At 36.8% G+C, this 17,002-nt stretch overlaps 1 protein-coding gene across 4 annotated transcripts in view; it reads left to right on the forward strand.

Moving 5' to 3' along the window:
• CEP126 (centrosomal protein 126) overlaps positions 1 to 17,002 on the forward strand; it is a 78,074-nt gene that overhangs the window by 36,754 nt on the left and 24,318 nt on the right. For 3 of the 4 annotated variants that reach the window (XM_005579437.4, XM_005579438.5, XM_045371126.2), the window contains exons 5-6: positions 2,653 to 2,851; positions 6,230 to 8,363. In XM_005579437.4, coding sequence (XP_005579494.3) covers positions 2,653 to 2,851; positions 6,230 to 8,363 — 2,333 coding nt within the window. Of the gene's footprint in view, positions 1 to 1,287; positions 1,370 to 2,652; positions 2,852 to 6,229; positions 8,364 to 17,002 lie in introns of all 4 variants that reach the window. The other variant, XM_005579439.4, reaches the window with a different exon arrangement.

The raw sequence follows: 17,002 nt of genomic DNA on the forward strand, positions 1-17,002 counted from the left end.
GCGAACCTGAATAAGCTATGTACATTTTTCAGTCCATGTGAGAGGACACTGATTGATCAAAGGAAGATCATGCATGGACCCTATGGACAAAAAAAAAAAAAAAAAAAAAAACATGAATCAAAAGCCTAGAGGCAGCCCAATAAACCAAAAAAAAAAAAAATCTTAACAAGGCTATCTCTCTACTTGCCTGTCCAAATGCTTTTCCACCTGTGCAGATCCATTCCTGCCTGTCCAGCTGTCTCCACACCTGACCCCTACTTACCTGATCAACTGTCTCCTCCGCGGGTCCCATTGCGGTCCCACCACTTCCAAATTCTTCCTAGCTACCCAACTGTTTCTCCTACCCACCAGCCCCATATACTGCCTATCCATCCATCTGTACCCTCTACTCTTCCAAAGACCTTTGCACCAGTCCCATTACTGTCTTACCCAATTAAATATCGTCCTCGTCCTCCAACCCCGGCTACTTCCAGCATTTCTAGCAGTTTCCCTCATCTACCAGCACCAATTCCTTCTTGCCTACCTGGCCATCTACCCCATCCACCCCAAAGGTCTCCAGTCATTCCTGACCCTGACTCACAGAACAAGTTATTTTACAAAACTTTCAGACCCAAACATTTCCTTCCAGCACAGCGTTCTACCGCAGCCACTCTAATGCCTGCCCTTGTTCGTCGTTCCCTTCCAGCTCGACTGGTTGTTTCCCCAACCCCTTTGGAACCTCTCCCTGTTTTGAAGCCTTCCTGTTTATCCAGTCACTCCCCTCATCCACCAGTCCCCACTCTTTCTTATGTCACTCCGTTGCCTGCACATCCTGCTAGCTTGGATTCTTTTCAGTCAGTCCAGCGATCTGTTCCACAAGCCACAGCATTGTCAAATCAGCCCAAGGCCTTTGCAGATCATCTACCAGCCTCAGTTCTCTCCCTTGCATCTCCCTGTCATTCTTCATCTTCTTCTTTGCCTTCATCTCCTTCTACTTCGACATCCTTTTCTTCAGCCTGTATACCGTTTTCTTCCTCCTCATCTGTTCTTTCCTCTTCTTCGACTTCCTCTTCTACTTCTCCATCCTTACCTCCTTCATCTATCCCTCTTTTTTCCTCTCCTTTGCATTCATCTTCCTCTCCAGGTTTGCCTCCAACTTATTTAGCTTTTCCCTCTCCAATTTCTCCTGTTTCTTCTTCCTTTATGATTTCCTCTTCCTTTCCCCCTATTCTTCACTCTCCTTCTGTTTCTACCTCCCCATCTCCTTTTATTCCTATCCACCCCTTCAATCCTCCTCACTGGGGGAAGAAAGTAGAGAAGAGAAGAGAAGAAAGTGAAGTAGAGAAGAAAGGAATAGAGAAGAAAAAGTTGACAGACGACAACTTTAAAGGTAAATAAATTGAGTTTATTAGATATTTTGTAGATATAGCAATATTTTGTTTGGGAAGGGCAACTGAAGGGGAAGGATTATGTAAGAGTAGGAAAGTGTAAAAGGAAGAGACAGAAACATACTCTCAATGTTCAGGAACTTGTATTAAATACCTTCTTGCTCTCCCTGATTAAATGTGTGATCACAAAGGGATAGTTAAGAATCTAGTCATCTTTGACCTTGACTACTCCAGTCTGTCCAAATAAAGATATATATGGATATTGGAGATAGGTAATCGGTATATATCACATGTGACCATCGTCACCTTCCAAAACATTTTTATTCTCATTAAAGTGGGAATAATTTAATAATTTAATTGAATTAGGAATAAATGCTCTTGGGATTCATACTGCCAGCCCCAGTGCAGCAGCATTCAGCTATATGATAGTCTCATCCCCATCCTATCCTCCCCCAAAAATCTTCTTTAGTTCTTTGCTTTCACTTTGTATATGTACTGAAATGTAACATGCTATAGCTTTGCAGAAGATACAAAATTCTAATAGAAAATGATGTCATGCACTGAAAATGTTTGAATGACCCCTTAGCATAGTAAAGGTAGACTCTATATTAAGGGTACACTTATATTAAGGGTACACTTCTGTGTATATTAAGGGTATATTAAGGGTACACTTCTGTGGCATAAAAACCATGCTTATATTCCTATTTATATTCCTGAAATAACTGAAAATAAGTGAGTACTTGGCCTCCATTGAGGAAGATCCAAGTTCCCAAAGCTAGTTAAATAGGGAGGAAATTCCTGCCGACCCCGACAAGCAATGTTTATATTTTCTATCTGCTTGAATCTTCAACCAACACTATTAGGGTTACAGTTTTTTCCTAACCTACCAGCCATGACATCAACTCAGAAAGAAGGGTAATGCAGTATATTATTATCCATATAGGAATGCTCTTAAAGACCTGAGGACTAACTCTACACAGGAATTACTTCTACCCTTATCCCAGATGATAGAGGGATAGGTTATAATAATCAAAGCCGTTAATTACTGGGCATTCCTATATGAAGGTGGAGTTCTTTACTGGCACTTTAGTCTCACAACTATTTTTATTCTACTATTGATTGCCTTAAATTCTCATTCTAACATGTCTATATATTTCTCCAATATCCTTATATGTGGTTACCTGGACAAACACACACATATTACACAAATGTGTCATGTATATACATATAGAAAGAAGTTAACTTTATTTAAATGTACTAAGCGCTTTCTGTGTCTGGTTCACAGAGCTATAGATTCTGCCTTGCCTTCAGCATTATCAAAAAATGATCACAAACATCAGAAACAACTCTTATCCAGAATCAATTGTGATAAAGAAATGAATGAAAACATGAGGGCAACCTTGGCTACTAGCAAAAATGTGTTCCAGCTTAAACTGGAGGAAACTCAGAAATGCCTAGAAGATCAGCATCTAAGCAATTTGCAAGTATGAAACTATAAAAATGTTGTTAATATTTTAATTCCTTGTACTAATTTTGCTCCACTTTTGCAATGTTCTCCACTAAAGAAATATCTTACTAGCTAAGAGTGGCCTTGAAAGAGTGTGGAGGAATCAGCACAAATTCATCATAGAAACTATAGAAATAATTTTTTAGTTTTTTCCTTACCTTTGAAAGTACAATGTAATGTATTATTGTTAGAGATTGTATTATAAAAAGCAACCAGAAAAGTATAAAGATGTAGGTATTAGTTTCTTAATGGAAATATGGCAGGATTCACTAGAAATGATGTTTGTAATCTATCCCTAGAAGGGCATATACTTTGTTATTTTTTCCACAACTGAATACAGATATCAGCTGATTTTCCTACATGTCCATCCATGTACTTTATTTTTCATTAATAATTATACACATTTATGAGATTTTTAATAAGCCAATATCAAGATTAAATTCATAACATTGACCTGATTCATCCAACAATCAACAGTGGCAAGGCTAAGAAGGCAAAACAGAAGATTCCTGGCAGCTATCGTGATGTGCCTTCCTACCATAAACAACTATGATTATGAATAAAATATATAAAACAACTGCTTTTAGACATGAGCCAGAGGCAGTGCAGGATGTGATCTTGAAAAGGGGAAACAAATGACGTAAGCCTTATGATCACCTAGGCTTTCTATGTTGGTATATTGCCTGAATAAGCCTTAAAAAGATCCACTAGTAACCCAAGCTACCTATTAAACAAAAAAACTTAACACTTTTTTCTGTTTTTCTTTTCTTTTTTTTTTCTTTTTTTTTTTTTTGAGATGGAGTTTCACTCTGTCACCAGGCTGGAGTGCAGTGGTGCAATCTCAGCTCACTGCAACCTCTGCCTCCCGGGTTCAAGCAATTCTCCTGCCTCAGCCTCCCGAGTAGCTGGGACTACAGGTGCCTGCCACCACGCCCAGCTAATTTTTGTACTTTTAGTAGAGATGGGGTTTCACCACGTTGGCCAGGATGGTCTCAATCTCTGGACCCCATGATCCGACCGCCTCGGCCTCCCAAAGTGCTGGGATTACAGGTGTGAACCACCATGCCTGGCCAACACTTTCTTAAAGAAGACTATGAAATCTAAATATTCAATAACATGATGCTCACAATGTCAGCATTCAATCAAAACTTACTAGACATATGAAGAATCAGGAAAATATGACCCATAACCAGGAGAAGAGTAGTCAGTATAATCAGACAGAAATAACAGAGATGATGGAATTAACCAACAAGGAATTTTAACGTATTTTTATAAATATTTTCAAGGAATTAAAGTAAAAATGTACATAAGAAAAACAGTTTAAAAAAGAAATAAACAGACCTTCTAAATCTGAAAAACATACTGTCAGAAATGAAAAATTGACTGGATGGGCTTAACTTTGCAGTAATTGCAGAACAAAAGATGAGTGGACTTGAAAACATAGCAATAGAAATTATCCAAGCTGAAGCTTTAGGAGAAAAAGGCTGGAAAAAAAATGAACAGATTGTTAGTGATCTGTGAGTCCATATAAAGCCATCAACACATTTAATTAAAATTTAAATTTAAATAAAATTTCACAAAGTGGGAATGGAAATGTTTAAAGAAACCATCACTGGAAATGCTAGAAATTTGATTAAAATTGTAAATCCACAGACTCAAGAAGCTCAACAAACTCCAAGAAGGATAAGTGTATGCACACACACATACCACAGAAAGGCACGTAAAAATCAGATTAAAGCCAGAGGGAAAAAAGATATGTTACATGCAGGGCAATAAAGATAAGATGGACCGCTCATGTAACTTATAAGCAAAACTTGAAGTTGATCATGTTTCATTATTTAATGGTGGAAAAAAATCTGAAAAAAAAAAAGAGTATTGTTTATGAAATCAGAAATTGCCAAACTTCTTTTGAGGTGATTTGGGAGATGAAGCAATTACAAACCTATGCAAACTGAAATCTTAGAGCCATGGATGTCATACTTATATCTAGAAGGATCTTCTAATGCAAATTTCTGTGTCTCTCTAGATGTAACCTCAAAGGATGCCTTCCAGGCCTGATTTCATCATCATTATCATTTAAAACAACTTAGTTCCAAGAACAGGCATTGAAGTAGCCGTGCTTTGTTTTATTCCCTGTTTGGCTGAGTGACTATCACTTTAAGAAGTATGCCAAAGGATGTGATAAATAGGGACTAAATGCTAAAACTATAAAACTCTCATGAATAATTTTTAAAACTTACTCCATAATACTAAATCAATAAGAACTAACTATGTAAATTAAAATATTTGTATTCTGTAATTTGTTTACTTTAGTTCTTAGTTTACTTACTAGGCTAAAAAAAGAATGTAATTTCGTCTGATACCATAGTATGTAAATTTTTAAAATTTTCATATTTTAGATAAATCTAAAATGTACAATAAATCTTAAGGGATATCAATTTTCTCTCCATTCAGCATTTTGACTAGATATACAATTTAATGTCTTCTTAAAATTTATTTCTGTGTATGTGATATAGATTAAAGCATTCTAGATATGTGTGAGAAAATAGAAATATTTTTAAACATTTACCATACGTTGAAGTAATTTTGAAATTTTATTAAAGACTGATAAAGTTCATGTAAATTTCACTGAAATAGTGATGAAAATGTCTGTGGAATTTATGGAAATTACTGCTATGCTAAACCTCCAAAAGGAGTCATTAAAGTCAATAGTTTTTGAGTCTAAACCCATATGAAAATTACCTGGGGAATTTAAATTATACCAATATATGGACCCCATCCAAGTGTTAAATCAGCAGGACCCAGGTATAGATATTTTACACAGTTCTTTATGTGATTTTAACATGTAGCCAGAGTTAAAAGCCTTACTACAATCCACAAAATTAAGTTTTGTAAAAAGATGTAGCCCCTACTAACAGGAGGCTCACATTAGGATCGCAGAGCTTTTAGGAGCCTCATTCAAGTCCAGTGAATGTTTTAGGAAAAAATACAATTTGTAAATAATTATTTTTCAGAATCTCACTTGCTATTACTAAGCCTTCAAGAAACTTCATACTCTAAATGGAATAGCAGTAACAAAAATATTTTCTAAGTTATAACTGTGGCTAGAATAAGCAGGTATTACTTTAGGAGTTGAAATCAAAGCAAGCATACTATATTATAAGTCTTTGTTACCTCCCTATTTTTTACCTTGAGGATTGCTGCAGCGATAAGAATTATTTATATACCCACGATATTTATAGTCATATTACTCTATATGCAAGGAGATTTGGGCTCAGTAACAATGGTATGTTGAATCATTAATCTTGGCATTTAAAAGTTTATAAGCTATAAAACAGTGTTCTTTTTTTTCCAGAAATTTTGTGATGAAGTTAATCAGATAACCAATTCTGAAACCCTCTCAAGTATAGACAGTCTTGAGCCTACAGAGCATGAAGAAATATATTTAACACTTAATAAGGAGCATTCCACATCCATCCAGTGGAATACCATTTCCCTCAAACCAGCAAATATGCAATCAACTAAACTCAGCTGCTTTGATGAAGATAAACTGGCATTCTCTAAAACTCAACATATAAATAATTGGCTTACAAATGTAGATGCTTCAAATACTCAGGATGTCACACCTTTCTCAGATATTTTAAGTAAATCTAATGTTCTACCTTCATGGGAATATTTTAATAGTAAAGAACAAAATCCGTCTTCTTTGAATGGAACAGTGGAAAGAGCCAAAAATACTGCTAATAATTCAGTACCCTTTGTACCTAGCCCACCTATATTTGTACTAGATAAAAAATGTGAAAAGACCTCTGAAACTAGCACTATAAGGATAACTGACTCCACTTCTGGAGCATTCAAAAGAGAGAGGCCGTTAGTTACTGAGAGCCCAACATTTAAATTTAGCAAATCCCAAAGCACTTCAGATTCTCCAACCCAGGAAGTGGCTACATTTCCAGACCAAGAGAAATATTCTGAATTAAATCAAGAAAATGGAACTACTTCAATTCCTACTTCATGTGTACCAGTGGCAACGCCTTTAGTTTTGCCATCTAATAAACAGTCAGCTAGACCTTCAGCAAAGAACAGTATACACATAAAAGAAATTGATGCAGTGCAGTGTTCTGATAAGTTTGATGAATTGAAAGATGGTGAAGAAGAAAAGATAAAATATTTTAATTGCAATAAGGGAGAGTTGCCTTTATTTTCAGACAGTTTTCAAGATGCCTATATACCTCACAATCCGGATTCAAAAGATGAAAAACAAAAATTCGCTGAAACATCATCCTTGTCTAATGTAACTTCTAATTATGACTTTGTTGGCCAGCACAAGAAAATGAAATACAACATCCATGAGAGAAATGGTGTGAGGTTTCTTAAAAGTATTTTAAAGAAAGAATCTAAATATGAACATGGTTATCTTAAGGCATTAATCATAAATCAGAGCTTTAAGTTTGGAAATCAAAAAGCAGCAGCTATCAAAGATAGTATTGAATTAACAAAGGAAAGGGAAAAAGGTGCAGAAATTCCAAAGACTATTAAAAAACTGAGGTGGTTTGATGAAACTAGCAGTATAGAAAACAATGCTGAAGACAGTCATTCACTGAAGAATAAAACAGGAATAACTCAACAGCATTCTCAAAAATTCTGCATTCAAAGTGGTGCTGGAAGCAACATAATTAGTGTTTCTGCTTGTGCTGTAAATTCTGCTGCTAGAAAGAAGTCCAGGGAGGATTCTATCTCTGAAAATGTTACGACTGGAGCAGACCATAAGCCTTTGAACTGTTTTATACCTTCAGGTTATAATTTTGCTAAACATGCCTGGCCAGCCTCAAAAAAAGAGGAAAGTAAAATCCCTGTACATGATGATTCTAAAACTAAGCAAGGTAAGCCACAAAGAGGTGGAGCAAAAATAATTAGAAAACCAGGATCTGCAAAAGTCCAATCAGGCTTTATATGTACAAACAGAAAAGGCACTGTCATTGAACCACAATCTGCAAGCAAAGTCAACATATTTACACAAGCTCAGGGAAAATTAATTATACCTCGTCCTCCTCCCCAATCTACATCAAATATTAGAAGTGGTAAAAATATACAGGTGTCTCAGTGTCAATCAGTAACTCCTGAAAAGCCTCAAAACATTATTACACATAACGGTTTTAATTCAAAACATGTGCTTCCAACAGAACACAATTTGAATCAGTGGAATCAGGAAAGTAGTTCTCCACTGTCAAATGCTTGTTCTGATCTAGTCACTGTGATACCATCACTGCCATCATATTGTTCTTCAGACTGCCAAACTTTTGCAAAAATAAATCATTCAAATGGCACTCAAGCAGTTGCCCAGCAAGATGGGACATTATATTGCACCCAAAGAAGTCCTGTTTGTGAAGAAAGTTATCCATCTGTGACTCCAAGAACTGCTGAAGAAGAATCGGTTCCCTTGTGGAAAAGAGGGCATAATGTCCTGCATCAAAATAAGAGGGCTACGGGTAAGAATAAATTTATAGCTTTTTATTGATAAAATGTACACCTTTGTTAAAGTCATGTGAAATTGTTCCTATTTATGTATGGACATACATACTATGTAAATATTAGTATTAAACAATAGCTGTATAGAAATAACTTACCTCCAGGCCGAGCACAGTGGCTTACACCTGTAATCCCAGCACTTTGGGAGGCCCAGGTGGGTGGATCACTTAAGGCCAGGAGTTCAAGACCAGCCTGGCCAACATAGCAAAATCCCATCTCTACTAATACAAAAGTTAGTCCGGCATGGTGGCACATGCCTATAGTCCCAGCTACTTGGGAGGCAAAGGAAGGAGAATTGCTTGAACCTGGGAGGCAGAGGTTGCAGTGAGCCGAGATCGCATCACTTGCACTCCAGCCTGATGACAGAGCAAGACTCTGTCTCCAAAAAAAAAAAAAAAAAAAAAAGTAACTTACCTCCTGTAATACTGTGATTTTTGGCCAGGCACAGTGGCTCATGTCTGTAATCCCAGCACTTTGGGAGGCCAAGGTTCGCGAATTTACTTGAGATTGGAAGTTCGAGACCAGCCTGGCCAACATGGCGAAACCCTGTCTCTACAAAAATACAAAAATTAGCTGGGCATGGTGGCGCATGCCTATAATCCCAGTTGCATGGGAAGAGGCAGGAGAATCGTTTGAACCTAGAGCCCAAGAGGCGGAGGTTGCAGTGAGCCGAGATTGTGCACCACTGCACTCCAGCCTGGGTGACAGAGCCAGACTCCATCTCAAAAAGAAAAAAAAACATTGTGACATTAGTAGCTGAAGTTTTTAAGAGAATGAGCCAACCTGTGCTCAACTGAAATTAGAAACTTTTGCCAGCCTCCATTTTTTTCCATGACTTTTCCTGTTAGTTTAAGAGGAAGGACAAGGAATAGGATCTGATTCTTGTCCCATATTATTCTGTCATTACTATTGTAGTCAAATTTTCCATCAAAGAAAGCACAGTGAAAAATATTGTTTAAATTATTATAAACAAGTGAATACATGTAATTATATTCATTTTTCTTTAACATGTTTGTTAAATTGAGTTGCTATAAACTAATATTAATTAGATATACCCGATTCTCCCATTCCCTTTCCCAAAGTGTGGTAGCTCCGCTTTTATCTGCTCTATTGGTTTTTGTGAGAGCAAAAAAATGATATCATTGCCTTGAAATATTTTTGAAAATTAATCTCTATAGAATGCCATTGCCCTTACTAGCTAGTTGACTCTCATAAAACTTCTTTCCTCCTATGAGGGAATAAACTAGAAAGCAATACATTTTCCTGCCAATAGGAAACAGTTGCCTATTGAGAAATAGGACTGGAGTCTGGAGGCCATCAGAAAAACAACTCTTGTTTTTCCAAAGGTATGAATAAATATTGATATATAATGAGAGTTTAAAATTTAATATTCAAAGTCATCTTCAATTAAACCATGAGTTTTTAAGGACAAGGGACATTTATGTAATTCATCACAGTATCCCCAGATCCTAACAAGTGTCTGGCACTTAGTAATCACCCAGACTCTACTTGAATTGAATGGATACAAGCCACATTAGCGGAAGGGAAGCTAAATGCAGACACTATAATCTAATAATCTTCATTACTTGTCTACAAAAATCTAGATTTTAAAAAACTGTTTCTGTCACTAAAATTACGATTTTTTTAATCCAGTCATTTCAAAATGTAACTTTAGTTTTCACAACACTTCAAAAAATGAAGGTATCATACAGATTAAGTATTCTAAAATAAATAATGATGGTTACCCTTTTTGAGTTTCTACCTTGTACCAGTCACAGTACTAAGTGTTTTATACTTATTATCTGATTTAAACCTTCTAATAATACTGAGAAATAAATATTTTTAAGACACTGTTTTGCAAAGAAGTAAGCAGAATTATCCAAGGTCAAGAGCTAGTAAATAGCAGAATTGGTATTTTGATCCAGATCTCTGTGGTTCCAAGTCCTGTGCTTTTTGTACTAAAACCGTATAGTAAATATAGTTATTAAGCAAATATCATATATCACACTCTGCTAATTAAGAAAAATATTAGGAAACTTACAGTTTCCCAATATATGTACAAAAGGGTAGCATATTAAAATTATCTGATTCCCTGATAAAGGAATGGGATACGTTTTATCTGGAGAAACCAATATTTTCCCGACATTTAATCAAAGGAGGTACTTCTCTCTCGGACCTTCATATAAGGGACATTGGAAAATATAATGAATTTTAACATTCTTAAATGTTCTTAAATATTCACACTGTTGTAAATATCTATACATATTAATACAGTGATTATACTTCAAAAATATAACAATATTAACAATACTGAATATTTTGTATGTTCAGTCATTTAAGCTTTTTTCCCAAAACTGTTTAAATATAAAATGCTTCATGTGAACTCTTTGTTAATACTGGATTATAGTACAGTGAGCATTTGTGGGATTTCTTTTCCTACACTTTTATTTGCCAGTTCATTTTATTTTTATACCCTTATGCATCCAGAGTTGACAGTTGTAGAGAGCATCTTGTTCTCAATTAGCATTTCCAGAACACTCTAGCATAACTCTCTAGGAAAACCTCTTCCAATTAGATCCAAGCCATTCAACTATACCACCTCCTGATGTCTCAAGTTATTTCCCCCCTAAACGATGGCTTTGATATTTGGTTCACAGTCTTCATTTCCATACAAAGTCTTTGCCATCATACTGGATAGTTCAGCTTTTATATGGATGAGCAAACACCCTGATCGTCCTCACTCCTTTTTCATCTCTAATAACTTTCTATACAATTCTGCCTCAAGTACCCATTCCCTTTGCTATATTCTGGACCTCGTCAACATTCATAACTTCTCTACTTCTTTTTTTTGTTTCAGCTTTTATTTTAGATACAGAGGGTACATGTGCATGTTTGTTACATGGGGATATTGCATGATGCTGAGGTTTGGGGTATGGATCCTGTTACCCAGATAGTAAGCAAACTCACTCACTCCTCTACTTAAGCACATTCTCCTCTCTTTTCCCTACTCTTACTCCTCCCATTCTTCTACCCTACCGGGCTTCTTCAGTCCAGTATTTTCTCTACTTTCTCATTCCAATTCATCATCTCTTTCTTTCCAATTCATCAGCTCTTTATTTTCTATTCCTTACCCAGCTTAAATTTAATGGTCCATTTCTTTTTCTTTTTATTATTTTTTTCTTTTTTTGAGATGGGGGTCTCACTTTGTGCCCCAGGCTAGGGCAAAGTGGCATGATCATGGCTCAGTGCAGCCTGGGACTCCTGGGCTCAAGCAGTGCTCCCACCTCAACCTTTCAGGCACTACAGGTACACACCCCCATGCCCAACTAATTTTTTTATATAGATACAGGGTCTGCCTATGATACCCCGGCTGGTCTTGAACTCCTGGGCTCAAGCCATCTTCCCACTCGGTCTCCCAAAGTGCTAGGATTATAGGCATGAGCCGCTGCGCCTGGCCAGGTTCATCATTTCAATAGTTCTTTTACCAATATCCTAAGCTCTTTGCCTCTTGGTCTTTTTTGTCACAGGAATCAAACAACCCTCCCCCACCCAGGGGAAAAAATTATTTACTTTTTCTCTGCCTCCTTCTAAGTAGCAGAGAAATTCATACCAATGTGCCAGGCATATTGGCTATACTGTAGATTTATGATCCACATTTTCTGATGAGCAACCTTACTGAGTATTCCTACTGTTTCTCTCGTAAATTCACTGTCCTTCCTTTGAAATAATTATTTCAAACATCCTTCCCAAACATCTAATTTCCCCACTTCTCTTTCCTCATCAAATACTTTCACTGCTCATTTTTCTTAAAATGAGAGACTATTTTCATCCAAAAAACCATTACCAGATTGAAAAGGCAAACCACAGAGTGGAAGAATATTTGTAATGCATATTACTGACAAAGGGCTTATATCCAGAAGATATAAAGAACTCAAAATGCTCTTCAATAGTATAATATATAAATAGAGTTAAATTCCATTATTCATTTAATGAAATACTCTAAGATAAATGAGCTATTGCTGAAAAACAGCAGTGTGGGTATACCTTACACCTTAATATTGTGCAAAAGAACCATACTGCACAATAAAAATGCATATTCTGCTCCATTTATATCAAAAACAGGTAAAATTATGGCAGGGGAGTATATAGAAACAGGTAATGAGGGGAGCATTTTTGGTGCTAGTAATATTCAGTTTCTTGACATGAGTGGCTGCGAAATCTGGGTTTGGATATATAATCTGTTTATTTTCAATTCGTGCACTTTTCTATACATAGATTCTACTTCCATTTTTTTGAAAGCCAAATGATGTTGACACATTATTTAAATCTGATTTCAAAAAGAACACTTTTTTCTTTTCCAATAATTATTAAGAATATCTTCACAGAATCAAAAATTTGATTACTAGAAAGGACCAATGTGACAATTTCCTTTAAACTGTCACATTTTATAGATGAGGAAATATCCTAGGCAAAAATTAGGTAACATTTATTATGTTCCAATCACTAAGCAGTTTAAATATTGAAACAAAGTTAATCCTCCCAATAAATCTGTGAGGTGAGTAATATTCTTACACCCATTTTATAGATGAGGAAACTGGGTCACATAGAGGATAACTGACTGTATAAATTGCATAGCTAGTGTAAGTGGCATACTCAAAATTAAGGCATTATGAATCTATGTTCTTAAATATTGAGCTACTTTGTTTATTTTTTTCTGAGACAGGGATCTCACTGTCACCCGGGCTGGAGTGCAATGGCACGATCTTGGTGCAACCTCTGCCTCCCAAGGTCAAGCGATCCTCCCACCTCAGCCCTCTCAGTAGCTGAGACCACAGGCACGCACCGCCACACCTGGCTAATTTTTTGTATTTTTGGTACAGATGAAGTCTCACCATGTTGCCCAGGCTGGTCTCAAACTCCTGAGCTCAGGCTCAGGTGCTCTGCCTCCCTAGGCCTCCCAAGTACTGGGATTATAGGTGTGAGCCACCGTGCCCAGCCTTACTTTGTTTTTTTTAAACTCTTAATAACAACAATTTTTTTAGTAATATACATGGAAAAAAATAGTACATTAATCTATACAATTTGTGGATAGTGCAGAGTATCAAAGGAAGTTACTGATGAAATCAAGGCTGGAAGCAAGCTTCAGAATCATCCTGGCTAACTGAACTGGCAAATCAAAACCAGTAAAGTTCAGTTTAGCAGAAATAGCTATAAAGTCATACATTTATTTGCATTCAGTTTACTGTTTACAGTTTGGGGGGGGGTTGCCTTTATTTTTTTTTTAAGGTGGGGACTCACTGCATTGCCCAGGCTGATCTTGAATTCCTGAGCTGAAGAGCTCCTCCTGCTTCAGCCTCCCAAGTAGCTGGGGTTACAGTTGTGAGCCATGGTGCCTGGCATGCTTTTTAAAGTTTTAATTGTGAAATATATCTGACATAGAAAAGAATGTATGTGGCATATAAGAACAAGTTAAGACTAATCATAAGAGAACCCTGTACCCATTGCTCACTTTTAGAAATAGAAAATCACCAATAGTGGCCAGGTGCCATGGCTCACACCTGTCATCCCAGCACTTTGGGTTGCCAAAGCAGGTGGATCACTTGATCCCAGGAGTTTGAGACCAGCTTGGCCAACATGGTGAAACCCTGTCTCTACTAAAAATATAAAAACTAGCTGTGCGTGGTGGTGAGCACCTGTAATCCCAGCTACTCAGGAGGCTGAGGCAGGAGAATCACTTCAATCCCAAGGCAGAGGTTGCAGTGTGTCAAGAACATGTCACTGCACTCCAGCCTGGGCAACAGAGCGAGACTCAGTCTCCAAAAAACATAAAATAAGAAAGAAAAGAAAAATCCCAATACCTACGAAGCCCTATATGCTTCTTCCCAACTGCATCCCCTTCCTCTGTTACAGACGTGAACACCATGAAGAATTTCACGTTAAGCTGGGCACGGTGGCTCACACCTGTAATCCCAACACTTTGGGAGGCCGAGGCGGGTGAATCACAAGGTCAGGAGTTCAAGACCAGCCTGGCCAACATAGTGAAACCCTGTCTCTACTAAAACTACAAAAATTAGCCGGATGTGCTGGCGCGCACCTTTAGTCCCAGCTACTCCGGAGGCTAAGGTGGGAGAATCACCTGAACCTGGGAAGTGGAGGTTGCAGTGAGCCGAGATCGTGCTGTTGCACTCCAGCCTGGGCGACAGAGTGAGACTCCATCTCAAAAAAAAAAATCATGTTAATTATTCCATGATTTTCTTGATAATTTTGCCACATATGAATGCATTGCAATCAACTTTGTTTTTTAGATTGATTAGTTGGCTATACTTCATATTCATTGCTACAGTCGCATTCAACTATATGAATGTTCAAACAATGTTTTCATTCTCCTGGCATTGGACATTTGGGTTGCTTCTAGTTTCTTCCTTTTATGAATAATTCTTCCAAGAACAGCTTTGTACATCTACTGATGCACATGTTGCTGAGCCATATGGTATGTGTATTTTCAGCTTTACTAGGTAATCCAAATTGTTTTCCAGAGTAATATATGAAAGTTGCCTTTACTCCATCTTCACCAAAAGTCTGATAAACTTTTTAATGTTTTTCAGTCGTACAGTGTAAAATGGTTTCTAATTATGTGGTACATATACACCATGGAATGCTATGCAGCCATAAAAAGGAACGAGATCATGTCCTTTGCAAGAACATAGACGAAGCTAGAAGCCATTATCCTCAGCAAACTAATACAGGAACACAAAATCAAACACCACATGTTCTCACTTATAAATGGGAACTGAACAATGAGAACACGTGGGCACAGGGAGGGGAACAACACACACTAGAGTCTTGGAGTGGGGAGGGGAGAGCATCAGGATAGCTAATGCATCCGGGGCTTAATACCTAGGTGATGGATAATAATTTTAGGCAGTAACAAGCAGATCTTTAGAAGTACTGCTGTACTTTATGTCATTTTATAATATATATTTTAAGGAATTATAAACAAACTGGATTACCCAGGGCTATGAGAGGAGAGATTCAGTCTAAAAGTCAGTTAAAGAAACACAAGCCTAAGAGACATGACAGCTGTGTACAAATATTTGAAGGCTTATTACAAAGAAGAAGGAGTAAACAGAACTGAAATGAAAGGGTAAAAATTGCAGAGAGGTTTTCAGCTCAGCATAAGGAAGGATTTGAGCTATCCAGCAAAGGAAGAGAATGCCCCCATGAGGTAGTGGCTCCTCATCACTATTCCATTCAAGCAGCAGTTGAACGTCCACCTGTGAGTAATTTAGATCCATAGGTTACAGGTTGAACTAGTTGACTTCTAAGATTTTTTCCAAAACTATAATTCTGAGATTGTCTCCGGTATTTTTTTTGTGTTTACAATTAAGAATACTACAGATTTTAAAAAATATAATGCTTTATTGAAGATTAGTTGCTTTATTTTGAGTTGTGGTGGTGAAACTATCATATCTAGAATTTTCATATGAAACTAGGAATTTGGCCAGAGATACCAGTGCAAGCTACATTATTTTTGCAAAAATAGCAAGATTCTCAGCTATTGTATTAATTGTTAGATAATATTTAAGCACATATATATGAACAGAAAAATACATAAACTGTTTCAGGCATATACTGTGTCTTTAACTGCGATCAATAATTTACAATCCACAAAACTACAAAGAACAATAAAGCACAAAGATAAATAATTCAATCAAGAAAGTACAAAAGTGACTTCAGAAGATTGATGAGCAGACTGAGGGATGAGATAAAACCTTGACACAGCAGTTACATGAACAAGGGAATTTTTATGCAAGGTGTTTAAAGCTTTTTAGATAAAGATGAGGACTTCTCAAGATTTAGAGGAAGAAAATTCCAAGAATAGAAAACAACATAGAAACTATATTGCTGCCGAAATAATCTCAGTGGAAACTATAATATTTTGCATATGTAGCATTTAGCATATTGATACAGGTGGAAATAAGCATAATACAGTGCTTTTTAAACTGTGGGATATGACTCGTTCATCAATTGTGAAATCAACGACTGGTAACCAGTATTTTTTTAATGAAGTCTAATTTTAGAATTAGAATATTCTAGAATGGAAACTACCAGAAAGTATCATATGTTGTGAGGATAAATATATTTTATAAAACTATGTATGTATCCAAGGTCACAATGCAAAATACATTTATTTCTGTGAGACACAGTCAAATCAGAATGAAAATTACTAGCATATGTGTAGGAGCTAGAAGTTTAGATTTTAGAACCCAACTAATTGGAGCTGAATCCCAGCTTTGCCCCTTACTGGCTCCATGGCCTTGGGCAAGTTATTTATCTTCCCCCCTCCTTCATTTATTTTTTTGTTGTTGTTTCTTTTTTAACTTTTAGGTTCAGGAGTACATGTGCACTTTGTTATATAGGTAAATTGCATGTCACTAGGTTTTGGTGTACAGATTATTTTGTCACCTAGGAAGTAAGCATAGTACCCAAGGGTGGTTTTCCAGTCCTTGCTCTCCTCCCACCCTGCACTCTGAAGTAGGCCCCAGTGTCTGTTGTTCCCTTCTTTATGACCGTGTGTATTCAAAGTTTAGCTCCCACT

This window comes from Macaca fascicularis, chromosome 14, assembly GCF_037993035.2.
Source record: "Macaca fascicularis isolate 582-1 chromosome 14, T2T-MFA8v1.1".
Taxonomy (NCBI): domain Eukaryota; kingdom Metazoa; phylum Chordata; class Mammalia; order Primates; family Cercopithecidae; genus Macaca; species Macaca fascicularis.